The sequence below is a fragment of the Schistocerca cancellata genome, chromosome 9 (assembly GCF_023864275.1).
Source record: "Schistocerca cancellata isolate TAMUIC-IGC-003103 chromosome 9, iqSchCanc2.1, whole genome shotgun sequence".
Taxonomy (NCBI): Eukaryota; Metazoa; Arthropoda; class Insecta; order Orthoptera; family Acrididae; genus Schistocerca; species Schistocerca cancellata.
This window is the reverse complement of record NC_064634.1, coordinates 138,299,787-138,314,235: the sequence shown is the minus strand read 5'-3', so window position 1 is coordinate 138,314,235 and position 14,449 is coordinate 138,299,787. Positions and strand designations below refer to the sequence as shown.

The 14,449-nt window shown below is 37.9% G+C and overlaps 1 protein-coding gene across 7 annotated transcripts in view; it reads right to left on the bottom strand.

Annotated features, from left to right (window-relative positions):
* LOC126101575 (cytospin-A) overlaps window positions 1-14,449 on the bottom strand; it is a 534,312-nt gene that overhangs the window by 19,824 nt on the left and 500,039 nt on the right. For 2 of the 7 annotated variants that reach the window (XM_049912225.1, XM_049912224.1), the window contains exons 13-14: window positions 10,649-12,142; window positions 3,022-3,237 (exon numbers count right to left, since the gene is read on the bottom strand). In XM_049912225.1, the coding sequence (XP_049768182.1) occupies window positions 3,022-3,237; window positions 10,649-12,142 (1,710 nt within the window). The remainder of the gene's footprint in view (window positions 1-3,021; window positions 3,238-10,648; window positions 12,143-14,449) is intronic. The other 5 variants (XM_049912227.1, XM_049912226.1, XM_049912230.1 and 2 more) reach the window with 3 other exon arrangements.

The window sequence follows — 14,449 nt, the reverse complement described above, 5'->3', positions numbered from 1 at the left end:
TGTTGGTGGGTTTGATGTGGACGGACGTGTGAAGCTAGCCATTGGACAGATGGAGGTCAACGTCAAGGAAAGTGGCATGGGATTTGGAGTAGGACCAGGTGAATCTGATGGAACCAAAGGAGTTGAGGTTGGAGAGGAAATTCTGAAGTTGTTCTTCACTGTAAGTCCAGATCATGAAGATGTCATCAATAAATCTGTACCAAACATTGGGTTGGCAGGCCTGGGTAACCAAGAAGGCTTCCTCTAAGCAACCCATAAATAGGTTGGCATACGAGGGGGCCATCCTGGTACCCATGGCTGTTTCCTTTAATTGTTGGTATGCCTGGCCTTCGAAAGTGAAGAAGTTGTGGGTCAGGATGAAGCTGGCTAAGGTAATGAGGAAAGAGGTATTAGATAGGGTGGCAGGTGACAGGTGCTGTGCACAAATGCAGTAACATCTCTTATAGCATCAACAGTTTCATGCTGGAAATGAAATCTCATTGCAAGATGTTTACAGAGACTTACAGTGTTGATCAAGCTCATAAAGCTGAAAGCGACTTTTTAAATGAGATGATGCACCATCAGGCACACACACGTTTAGGAAATGCATGGCGTCTAGAAGCTATGTCATCAGTTATCATGCTGATGGAGTAGCATGCACATGCACTGTCACAAATGAGATCGTCACTGACAATAGCAAAACAGTATGATGTTCCAAGGGAATGTGAAACACATGTAAATATTGATACCTATAATGTGTGCCAGTGGTAAGTTTGAAATTTGTTCTGCAAAGATCAGTTGTCAGCAAAGTTGAAATGAAGAACTAGTGTGGTAGTATTCTGGGATGTGGGTAATTTTACTTCTGCTACAGCCTGTCTCTGAATCCTCTGGATGTGATGGTGAGCTATTCCTTTCATGACACAATGCCTAACCTCCGTAACAAACTTCTCTGGCTCTACTGTCTTCTTCACCAACCCTCTGCCCTCCAACAATGCATAGGTTACATCACTGTCAATATCCTGAAGGTGCAGCGCTTGAACAGTACCAGGACACATTGCACACTCCTGCAATCAACATTTATCATGCAGCTCTTGACATATACACAGAAGCATCAGGTCCATCTCTGCATAGTATTACTGCGATAAATACATGTGCATACTTCCTTCACTGGCTGGCATTTTACCCACTTTGGTTGTAAAGAGTAGAGCTTTGCGAGACCAATTTTTAAACTGGGGTTCTCCTTTTTCGTCAGGAGACATGCTTCTCTTATTGATCTTGTTTCATATCTTTTTACCTTTTTAGCTTTTTCACCATTTTCACTAACAGAGGTAACATCAGCATGGTTAGGGCTTTGCCTGCTGCAATCTTTGTCATCACTTAGGTAATATCCCAGAGCAACAGTAAGCATATCATCTTGCAACAGATGCCCACAGTAAGAATCTCGTTCTTTATTTTATGAGCCTTTGACATCAAATAATGTAAGGAAGTGTGTATGTATTTCTGTATCTTATGATTAGAGTAGCTACCTGGTATCTATTTCAGTAACTGTACCTTCTCAGTATAGTTGGCTGTCAAGATAGCAATATTTAGGTTTTAGAACCACAAATCACATTTTGTGCACATACCACTATTTTCAGGTTCGGCACCAAGTGCATCTACATTATACACTTCACAAACTTTTGAAGCTGTTGATTGTGTAAAACTTGTGTCAATTTCTTCCACTTTTCTTTTTACGTACTGTTTTCTTCTTGTGCTTCTTAGTTTTCTTGGACATTTAAGGAAGGGCATAGTAGGGGATACAGCAGAAATACTAACTTTCAACACATCTATAACTTCTCATACACCCAGGAATATAAACATCTCCACTGTCTTCTTCAATTTCATATTCAGGTGGGTTGTCACTAAATTTCTTTTCATAGTGAATGTAGAAATTCCTGCATAATGAATGTGATGCTAATACCGTTACTTGAGGAAGAAGAAATTTGTGCAATACCTCTGGCAGATTTCTAACAACTGTGAAGTGTTTTTCACTTTTCTTAGACACCACCTTCTTGTGTCTTTTTTCACAGTTCACACACCTCACTCTCTCACTACTGTATTTCCTCATTACATCAGTAGTCTCTGGCAAAATGACAGAACAGATAGCATTCCATGGAAAAATTAACTTCAATTTCGTATTTTTGTCTTAAATTTGTAAGTTAAAGGAAGCCCATAAGTGTGTGGGTGTCAACTAAATTTAACACACTAAGAGGGTGCTTTAATGCAAAATATCTGCCAGGCCTCCAGTACTTTTGGTTTATTAGTTATATACTTTTTGTTGTTCTCTACTGTTGTAAAAGTTAGTTGCAAAATATACATTTTTCAAAAGGCCATACCATTAACAAAAATTAAGATAAAATAAAAATATTTTATATCTTAACACACATGATATAAAGTGTAATATATATTTCTTCCAGAGAAATTCATGACCAAGAGTTGATGTGATCTGTACGATTTAAGATGAAATCACCCATTTCATGTTCTTGCATCTTCATTGATGACAATCCAATTAATTCCCTCATTTTATTTCAGTGCATTTCATTCACTTCATATTTATTGCAATAACTACAACAGCATTAGTATTTGATACAAATGAATAAGGACAACACGTAAAACACACACACGAAGAAATGTGTGATTTATTGGAAGGAAGTTCATGTCACAGGCAAGTAGAAGAAAATCATGTGAAGAAATATGGAATAAAATTTGGAGTTTAATGTCTTATTAAAGTCAAGGTGACTGAACTCAGAGTTAGCTTGGATATGAATTAGGTCACCTTGACTAAATCATCCTGACATTGGCACTTCAAACCTGAAATCAGACTGTCCCATAGGGAATTGAGCCCATTTTAGGCTGCACTGTCCTACTAGAAACCGCAATGAAATTCTATACCACTAATACATCATCATAGTCTTTCTACTGATGTTTATAAGTGCATTTCTGTACCACTACAAAACAATGAAAGGCTTACAGCAATGGGAGTGTAAAATATTGTTATCTTACCACCTTTTGCCTGTTTGGTTGCATTCTCGATGCTCTCTATCAGAGATTTGACAGAAATCTGGCTATCTTGTCGAGAAACTCCAATTTCCCTGCCTCTCAATGTTATCTCCTGTGGAACACTATTTGTCACAGTAGATGGACAGCCAGTTTCTTGCATGGCTGAAGTAGGCACTCTAATTCCCAGTGTAGCTGAAGTCGGTGGTTTTGGCGTGGCTGCTGTAATCCACACAGTATGAAATGCACAAATTTCAGAATAATAAAGACAAGAGATAATTTTGTAATTAATGCAATCACTCAACTTAATATGCACAAGGAAGCCATTTAAAGCCATTATGAATTGTTGAAAATGCAATAAACACAGAACACACATACTAATGACCCCATGTTCCACCTCTCTTCCTGAGAAAAATTAAAAGGTCACTCACTGAAAATTTTACTGTGGACAAGGGCTAATCTAATATATGAACAGAATGTTCTCAAGTTGATAATGGATTCAACAATATGCCTTTGTTTGCGCAAATATTTATCTCAAGCTAATGTTTAAACATAGACAGCAACGCCAAAATTATGAATGCTTTATACAATACACACAATTTTTTTTATTTTCCTTGGGATTAGAATTTTGATAACGCAAAAAAAGTTACAGCCACAAACCACTGTTCTCAACTAAAAAGACACATCATTCAATATTTCTTTTTTCAGTAAAAAGGTGGGGGATCATTACTGACTAGGAGATAGTCTCAGCCAAGACCAACCAATTCAGGTCATATTTGGCATGTCACCTGAGAGCAACCTAGAAAGAAATACTCTTAGGTATTTCAGCGTGTATATGCAGAAGGGGAAAAAAAATAGATTTCCCAGTTAAAAATTCGCTTTTCCTCAGGTGAAAATACACTATACACCATGTGAAAGTATATTTTCTTCATGTTAAGTGACAGTATACTTTCCCTCAGAGCTGTGAAATTTATCGGTCCTTTGAATGGTGAAGCTTTATACACCAGCATCGAACCTCAGAACTTTTTTTTTTCATCCATCAATGACAGCAGATACATGTGTGATGTAGTCAGCCAATACAACACTGTTAAGCAGTGTGAACACACAGATAGGAAAAGTTACCGATTTAATGTAATATAGACACAGTGTACCTACAGGAAAAGCTAAGCTCCCATACATAATACAGGCTGTCAAAAATGTTTCGCCATTTCTTTCCGAGGGTGTGGTTAGACCACAGCTTAAATCGCAGCAGCTGGATATTTCTGACATCCACAGCTATAAATTTCACTGCTGTGCACCAAACATTTTATGGTTACCCGGCTGAATACATGTTCAGTTTACCACTTCAACTTTTACGTGGAAAAGTCAGTTATGTGTGGAATTGCTAAAGAACTCACTCCGCACTCAAAGAACTAAATTGAATATGAAAAACTAACCTTGACACTTGATCCTTTTTAGCCTGTGTTACCCTACAGGATACATCAAACACAAATCTGCCACTAAAATTTTGAATAATGCCGTAAGTGGCTGGTTTTCTGGGCCCAAAATTTTTCTAAGTTGTTGGTCCTCGAAGACTTGAGTTTTGAATGAGATGCAAGAAATTTGTTACACATTCTCACACTTAACATAATACATCTTGCGTAAAACGAAATTTACTTTGAAAATATCACTTCCAAAGCCACCATTCACAAAATTTTCCTGCGATGTGTTAGAAATGTAAACAGCTGAAACATCAGACTCATCGAAGGGAGGATCACAATCTTGTGGGCTCCACATCGAAAGCAGTCTCCTGTTAAGAAGTATTGCATTGTCTTTGACGCATTTTGCTGTCAACGGATGCTAGTGTGTCCACAGTGTTTTGTTGTTGTACATGGCACTTTTTTTCCGAACTTAAGTTTTATTTTGGTGTCATTCTCTCATTTATGTTTTATTGCTGCACTACTATTCTGCAGTAGCAAACTTAAATAAAATTCTTTATTTGAGTATCAATTCTCAAAATTGCAAAAATTACACTGAGAACTAAATTGATGAGAAACTCCCAGAACTATATAAAATAAAATAAAAAATCCTGGGTTTTTCCCAGATGAAAAAATTCCCAAGTTTTTCCTGGATTTCTCAGGGTGTATCACCCTTTGTTTTGGCTTAACACCCCCTCACTCTCTCCTTTGTTTTTGAAAAAACCACCCCTGAAGTTTATGATACACAATCGACTAAAAATTGATGTGATTGATAGATATTGGAAAATATGCAATTTTCATCAACATACATGGAGTCCACAAATGCATATTTTCCTATAAATCTAGGAAAGACACTTTTCTGACTGCTGCCTATGTACCCATAACATAAAGGCTGCTAAATGAAAAGCACTGGTCGTGTAGTGACCAAGCAAACTGTCTGTGGAGCGGGGAACCAGTGTTCTATACCCAGTTGCACTCTGCAGACCCTTCCCCTTCCTCCCACCCTCCTTCCTCCCCACAAACACATACACCCCTCCCCTCATTCTGAAATTGATAGGCATAGGAGAGTTAATAAGGCTAGTAAATCAATAGACTCTAACAACTACTTTTAGCAAATAAATTTCTGAAATAACTTCGATTAATAAAGAACTAAAAATTTAATCCTGGTCACTTTATAATGATTCTTCCACTTGCTCTGTTAGAAGTCTTCAATTTCCTTCAAACTAGATGGATGTAACTTGTCATATAAACATTTGAAGCGATATACTCAGGACACCAACAATATCTAATGAATGCAATCTTTATGTAACTGCATTGTTCCATCTGAAGACTGTGAGGGGAATACACTTTGTTTACATTTAAAAACATTTCTTGATCAGGAATTAATCTGGATGAATACCACACACAATACATTGTCTGAACAATTGCTGCTAAAAGTTAATCATGAATTATGCTGTGAATCATTATTGCATTTGCTTGACTGTGCAATTTCTGCTGGGTTTCCAGAAGCAGACTAATTTTGAAACCTCTAAACAAAGTTTTTAACTAGCACACAGGCTTGCAATTTGGCAGTATTACTTCTAGCGTGCAAGTCAGTTGACCACCATTATCTATAGACATGACGTAACACATGATGGTGTTAGTCTGTTCACCCCAGGATTCCAATACCGTACAAAACTTGTTATCTGAAAAGTATGATTTTAAAATGCAGACTGCAACTAGGAATCTTACACAAGTTCTCTGCTACTGAGCGAGATGCCTTGGTCACTATGCCAGTGACAGTGCGTACCTTTTGGGTACATAAATGGAAGTCGAAAAAGTTTCTTTGCTCAATTTCCATGACAATATGCATTTTTCAGAAGCCATACGTGTTGACGAAAAGTGCTTAATTTTCCAATTATCTATCGATCCCGTCAATTATGAGTCAACTGCGCATCATAAATTTTAGGGGTAATTTTCTCAGAAATGGGAAGCACAAGTTGATCCAAAACATCTTCGAGTCTTTCATCTCAGATGGTACACACAAGTGATTTGCCAAACATGAGCAGCTGGCAGAGTCTGAGAGCTTCCCCTTGTGAATGCACTGAAACCAGCAGTGTCAAAGCTGAGTTATGAACATCATCATACCCTCTCAGGTTCAAGGTGCATCCAGCGAGTTTTAATTCTCAATCTAAAGAGTTGCATCTCAATGAGACTTATTCAGCAATGCCATCAAAGACTTCCATAACCTGTGTCTGGTAAGAAAGCAATGTACTATATACAAGACTGGAAAAACACCTCTTACATACAACATAAAATATTTTAAATAAGAAAACTCATCAAAAATTGCAAACACACAGGTTTCCCAGTGAACGCAAAGCAGGCAGTGAGAATCATGAACACATAAAGCCTGAAAAATTAAGGACAAAAAACTCAAGCTTAACAGCATGACACTTAAAACATTATTTGAAATATCAAGAAGAATAAGAACGGCGCTAGACAATACACTGCAGAACAATGCAACTACTGCACCCTCATTCAGAACTTCACTCAATTAATATTGTTTTACATTCATGTCTCGTATACTAAAACTTTTTTGATGACGTTGAGCCACAGTCATGCAATACTTTTTAAAAACGTAAACAACCGTTTGACTGTTTATTCTTATGTTTATCTTTTGTACTATCCAGATTTTGGCTTTTATGTCATTGTGAAGAACAATGCTAAAAGTTGTAAGACCATTATTAAGTCATATCTGTTAAGGCTGTCAAAAGCAGGTAAACAAGGCTAACCCATGTCTTTAAAATTGAACTGTTGAATAAGGTTAACACACATCTTTAAGATTTAACTGTAAAAGAACTTAACTGCCTTAACATACACAACTTACAATGATCATACAACTTTTAGCATTGTACCTGACAACAGTTTAAAAGCCGAAATCTGAACAGTACAAAAGATAAATATAACAATACACAGTCAAATGATGGTTTTCTCGTATACTAGTTCACAGGATCAGCCCTGATGAAGGCCTGCGTATTTTCTTTCTCACATCTGCGAACAAGCAAGTGATGACACACAATAGTATTCGGTGCCTTCATGGAGAGAGCAAATTTCAACACAAAGGAAGAAGTAATCACCACCTCTCTTGCATACAAAATAAATCCAACTGGTGAAGAACATACCTTATCACTGTTTTGTTAACAACTAACACAAGATCTGCCAGCTCAAAGTTAAAAATGGATACCCATTATTGCTGTCATACAAACATCAGTTCTCAGAAAACTGCAAAACTAAAAACAGGTTTAACAATGCTGCTGCAACTATTGTGTTATAGCATTGCTAGATTGCACTAGACACTCACTGCTGACACAGGTAACGTTAACTCACAGACATCTCTCTCAATCTGAAGACTACAGAGATGAAAGGCAGAGAGAAAATGTGAAGAGAGTACCAGTTCATTCTCATGACTCAACTATGTGATTCTGCTCAGCCTGCGAAGGGACTATACTCAATTTTCCACCTTATATGCATGTCCCTCACAGGAAAGGTCACAATATCACTGCTGTGTTACTCACCACCTTAATGTGGTAGATTACAACTGGGGTTACCCAGAGGATCAGGTTAACAAGCGAGTAAGTTATCAGTTTCACGTAGTGTGGTTCCTCCAATTACCTATGGGGCTATCACAAGAGATGCTGAGGAAAGAGATGAGGCACTCATTTGACGAAAGGTAATGGGTTGACCTGACACCAAGTGTTCTGATAAACTTTGTGTCTCATACAAGGGAGCAAGTAAGATGAATTTATTTGGATTTTCAGATTCTCCTGGCAAAATTACTATATCCAAAACTATTATCACACATGTAATTTTTTTGTCTGGGAAGAAATTAGGTATTTAAAATCATGTTTTCCTATGTTCTCATTCTGGGTTGAATATGCACCACTCAAAATTTTATGATTCTCTCAACAGGAAAATACTTCACATAGATAGTAGATACTCTAGTAATTGAGTATCGCACTTCTGAAGATTTGAATGGAGAACAGTGGAATCAAAGTTGGCATATATTAGGAATAACGGGAGATATTCTTAAGTTCATTTACTTTATGGTGCTCATAAAATATTTAATGTTGTAGCATTATTAATTTGTAAATATTCTTTATGTATTCTTATGCACAAAATTATGAAGAATGCCCAAAAAAAGAAGACTGAACTAAACCTATGAAGGTCATTCAATAAGTAAAGCCCCACTTTTTTTTCATAACATATTTATTGTTAAGAGACAGTATTTGGTGACAATATACATCAACATGTCTTGTCCATGTCCTATTTTTCTGTGTAGTCTCCATCACATTCTATGGCCACATGCCAACGTTGTGCAAGCGCATGTATTCCCTGCTGGTAAAAGCTCTTGTCTTGTAGGTGTAGCCATGTTTTCACTGGATCTTCAAGTGGCCCAAAGAGATGGAAGTCCGAGGGTGCCAGGTCTGGACTTTAGGGTGGATGAGGCAATGATGTCCAACCCCAGTTTGGCAGTGTGTTCCCAGGTTCTCAGATTAGTGTGTGGGCATGCATTATCATGCTGGAGCAAGATTTCTACTAGATTATTGTCTGATAGAACACGTCGGAAACGGTTCTCAAGTTTATTCAGAGCCTTCACGTATACCTCCGAACTGATGGTTGACCCTCTTGGCATCATATCCTCGAGAATGACACAATCACAATCCCAGAAGGCTGTCACCATGACTTGACTGGCACAGGGGGTTGCCTTGAATTTCTTCTTTTGTGGTGAAGGAGGATGATGCCACACCATGGACAGCCTTTTTGTTTCCAGCACAAAATGGTGCACCCAGTTTTCGTCCCCCATACTGATCCATGATAAACATTCCTCTCCATCGGTCTCAAAACACTCCAACAAATTCAGATGAAATGGCCTTTCTTTGAATCTTGTGGTCCACTATGAGCATTTGTGGAACCCATGGTGAGCATCCCTTTAAATATTCGAGAGTCTCCATCATTGCAGATGCACTTCCAATGCCGACTGAAAACTGTAGAGCCAATTGTCGAGTTCTGGTGCACTGGTCGGCACGAATAATGGCATCCGCATGATTCAGCATGTCTGTTTCTGCATTTCCTAAGGCTGTAACTTTCTCTACCCCTCATCCAACTGTACTCCTATCAACTGCACACGAATGTTCATGGATGTTTACCACAGTTTCTTTTTCTGCACACAAGAATTCAATAACAGCACACTGCTTGTAATTTGAGTCATATATAGACGTCATTTTGACGTTTTACTATGGCTCTGCCATCTGCCAGAACGGTTCGAAACTTCACCAGCACACAGAACAAACATAAAATGTGAAGTACCACCAAGGACATTTGTCTATGTATATTTATGGCTTTTTTAAAAAATGTGGGGCATTACTTACTGGGGTGGGGAGGGGGCCACGGGGAAGGGGGGAGGGGTAGGGGGATGTGGCGGGGTATATATTTTCATTCAAAATAAAATGGGTTTCATAACTACATGTCAATGGTTAATAAGATTACAATAACATAGAGTTCACCACTTTATGAGGCGATGGAGACTATTCAGTGAAATGAAAATAGATTGTAAGTACCTTTATTCTGTCAGAAGTACCTAAAGTGAAACGTATGTCTCAGAAGAACCATTCAGAGGCTCCTAATGAAACGGTGCAAAAGCTCGATCTAACATTTCAAAACAATCCCCCCCCCCCCCAAATGCAAGCACCCAAGCATGCACCCACACACTCAATCACTCTCTCTCTCTCTCTCTCTCTCTCTCTCTCTCTCTCTGTAGCCAGCACTAATTACAACCGTTCAGGAATGTAGAGTGAACTCTTTATTGACCTGTAGCTACAATGTAGGACACCTATCTAATCTGTTGTAACTTTACTAAACTCCATTTTCGTAGAACACATTTCACCATTTGTTCATCTGTGACTGACTTTCTGCTAAAGCCACATAATGGATGCAGGAGTGCTTATGTTCCTTAGCATACGTCATAGAATAACAAGAACAGACAAACTGACACTGTTGTGCAAACAGCCAAGCCTGGAAGGGAAAGCATACCAAATCGCATGCTGAAGAGAGATCCTTTTGCACACTGAAACAGTCACACATAGCAGAAGACACTGCAAAGTGACACAAAGATGCTTGTGGTTTGATGCAAAACTTACAACATAAGAGAGAACTGCTTGGGCTGGACCATCGCTGTGTTGGACTCTGTGGTTTACTGCTGTCTTTGGCCCTTAACACAACTCCCGTTTGTGGCAAGTCGCAGAGTGATGCAGTAGGTCTCTGTAAACTTTCAAACTTGGCTATTTTTGAGAGGAACGAGTCACTTGCTTTCACATCTGAGAATCTCCAGTGTATATCAAAAATCTGAGTTTCATTGTTAGTATCAATGTCTGCAAGATCCAAAGTATGTCTGTTTCCTATGGAGCGATGACACAGTTTATCTGTAGATGATACTGTGAATGAGTCTACTGAGCAACAGTCACTATCAGGTACATTGGATGCCACAGTGGCTCTCTCTTTGTTGTCTGGACATGCAAATGCTTTATGAATTATGTTTTTAAACCTTGAAGTGTCATTGTCAGGAAACTTAATCCTTTTTTTTGTCACACGTGGGGACAAATTCTGCTTCCTATGATTAACATGTCTCGTTTCAGGTTTCACTTTGTGCAAGGTTTCCAGGTTTTGTTTCTTATTTGAAGACGGAAATATTTTTTGAAGCTTGAATGTTATTTTCTCATTTTTGTCTACTGAAGTTGCATTTTTATCACAGTGTTTTTCCATACATGCGGCTGCAGACTTTCCTTTCTGGTTATTTTCCTGTTCACTCTGCAAATTCCAACAAGAGCAGCAGATAGTGCCAGACAGATCTTCTGCTTCAGCTGGACTACAATTGCCACATAAATTTCCATTTGCACTTCCTGATAATTGAGAAGGTGCCACACTCTCTTGGAGTAAGGCTTTCCCATTTTCATATAATGTGTGTGTTGTTTTGTTACTGAAAATCCCTGAGAAACCGTCCAGGTCATCCTTCCAATTTTCGTTTTGATCTGAAGTCTGCACCAAAATTTTGTTTTTCTGAATTTGTTCAATATACTTATTTTCACCTCTATTCATCACTTCCACAGGCCTATAAACAATCATGTCTGACAGTCTGGCTCGATTGTGGAAGTTCACAAACTGTTTGTTATACGTTTCAGCTATAGCTGTAGTATTCACAGAATTTAATTGCGTAGTGGGCTTATTTTCAGAACCTGCAATGTTTTCCACCTCGCCTTCATTAATATCAGGCATTTTATCGTAATACAACCGCAGATAGTCTTTATTGTTGTTTGTTGTGACAAGTTTATTTTGTATCCCATTAAAACAATCGGCACTGTTTTTTTCTAACTCCTGACTCTCTCTTGGTGCGACATCTGACTGGCCTGCTGTTGAAACATCAGGGAAAATGTGTGCTCCATGAGACATGTCATGGACTATCATTAAATCTGGTAAGCTTTCAGCTCTTTCTTTAATTTTATATGGACGTTGAGAAACTAGTGGCCTTCCTCTTTGCAATTTTGCCCTTCGAGACCCATCTGTGACATCTTCACCAGACAGTTTTCTCAGCAGCAATTCCCGATCAATTACTTTCTCTTCTAAGGTATTGCATTCACCTACAATTTACATTAAAATTAAAATGTTTTTAATTTTAATTACATATTTTACTACAAATAAAAAAATAATTTGTAATCATCATTACATTACTGCACTTTCCTTCAAGTTCTGTTCAGGACGTCTTTCTCTTATGGGTTATAGATATTAGGAATAGGTTGCAGTAGTTTAGTACAACTTGAATTACATTGGTGCTTAATCTTGTTTCCTTTTTTCATAAATTTATGTAACATTATAGATTAACACAAAATATATATAGTTTAGCAGTAATATATCCTCCTGTAACAACTAAATGGACTGTTAACACTTGGGTAATTCTCTTTTTATTATTTCACCCATGTAGAAATCTTATGCATGTGTTTTGAAATTGTCAAACAGATTTTGAAACAGAAAACCTTTCCGTCCAGAAAGCAATTATCTTTAAGGTTACTGAATACAGACCTGAAAATGTAAGGACACACATTTACAAAATAAAGCAAATTGTGGATGACCTCCAAGCTGCATTTCTCTACAGCTTGTTTGTCATGTTAGAAAAGTGCAAACATGTCATTACACAGTAGCAGCATCTGAAGCACACTACTTTAATGTTTTACTGTATCTGAATACCAAGGAATCTTATTTGTTTGCAATAAATTCAGCAATGACAGTTACATCCCTAAATAGTACCGTATTTACTCGAATCTAAGCCGCACTTTTTTTCCGTTTTTTGTAATCCAAAAAGCCGCCTGCGGCTTAGAATCGAGTGCAAAGTAAGCGGAAGTTCTGAAAAATGTTGGTAGGTGCCGCCACAACTAATTTCTGCCGTCTAATATATGTAGCGCTACACAGACTTGCTTTGCAGGCACAAAGATAAATACTGGCGCCAAAACCTCTGCGTCAGTAAAAAAAAAAAAAAAAAAAAAAAAAAAAAAAAGGGTGGAAGACGAGCTTTTTACTCCGCCCCAAGTTTCGACCACTGCATTTTCATACATTATCCAACGAAGTAAATACAAATTCTGTATTGTTCATCTTCGAATGTAGCAGCATTTCAATGTACTACGAAAATCCGACTGGCAAGACTGTTTGGGGTTTTTGTCAATATGGCCAACTCTACATTCTGAATTTTTTCCTACCCGTGAGAAGAGATGGTTGCTAATAGGAACTTTTATGAATTGTGAATCACATACACGAATATAAACATTTTGCGATGTATTCTTTCGTGTTTGCTGCTATCTCATTTAAATCCTGTCTGCCTAATAAACTACGAAACTAGAGTGAGACAACAGCAAACGCATACAGATCATGTCATGTTTATATTCGTATTATTCGTATGGCTAATAGTGATACAGTCAGAAATGAAGCACGATAATTGACTAGATTTTTAAATCTAAGATGGCTCTAATTTCTTAGCAGAATGTAATGTAATGTACTAAAGAGGTGTCTGCAAAGATTCTCAAACGGGGAAAAATTTTCGCTTAACTCTTGTTCAGAACATGTTCTATCATACACAGTCTATTATTTGGTTCTTGTTGATCATTATCAAAGAAAGCAGCAGTGTAAGTAACAACAAATAGCAGTCTCTTGCCATTGTTTCGCTAATGAGACGATTCCTTTCTTTTTTTAATTGTAAGCGGCGATAGCGCGCAGAAAAGCAAGCCATGCCGCGAACGGTGACAGGCCGTAAACACGCACTATCATAATGCGACAAACAATGCATGACACAGTACAGTAATGCATTTTCAGCTTCGAATGACGTAAACACCTATAACAAAGAAAATGGAACTTATCAGATCAAAGAAAAATAAGCAATCAATTCAAACCAGACGAAGCACGTGAAAAAGGAAGGGTACCTGTATAAGTACGGACGGAGCGCCTGACGCATAGCAATGGCTACCTGGTAAAGCTTAACTGCTAAGCTTACGACTTGAACCAAACTACTGTAGCTGTATCGTCATTCATTCGACCTAAATTGTGTCTCATCTTAAAGTGGACCAACTTTGTTTCGATTGGGAGGTGCGGCCTAAAACTTTTCTCTCCTCTTGTATTTCGAGTCTCAAATTTCAGGTGTGGCTTAGATTCGGGAAAATTTTTTTCCTTGATTTCGAGTCTCATTTTTCAGGTGCGGCTTAGATTCGAGTAAATACGGTAATATGTGGTAATTTTGTACTCATACTCCCAAGCTTGTGCACAGAACCTTGGTTTAAGACATATCCCTCAAAAGATTCATCAGTAAGTTTCCACATTTCCCACATTATTTACATTAAATATCAATTAAAAATCAACTCTAAAAATGGGTGTTTTGCTTCATTCCTACAGTTAAACCCTTATAA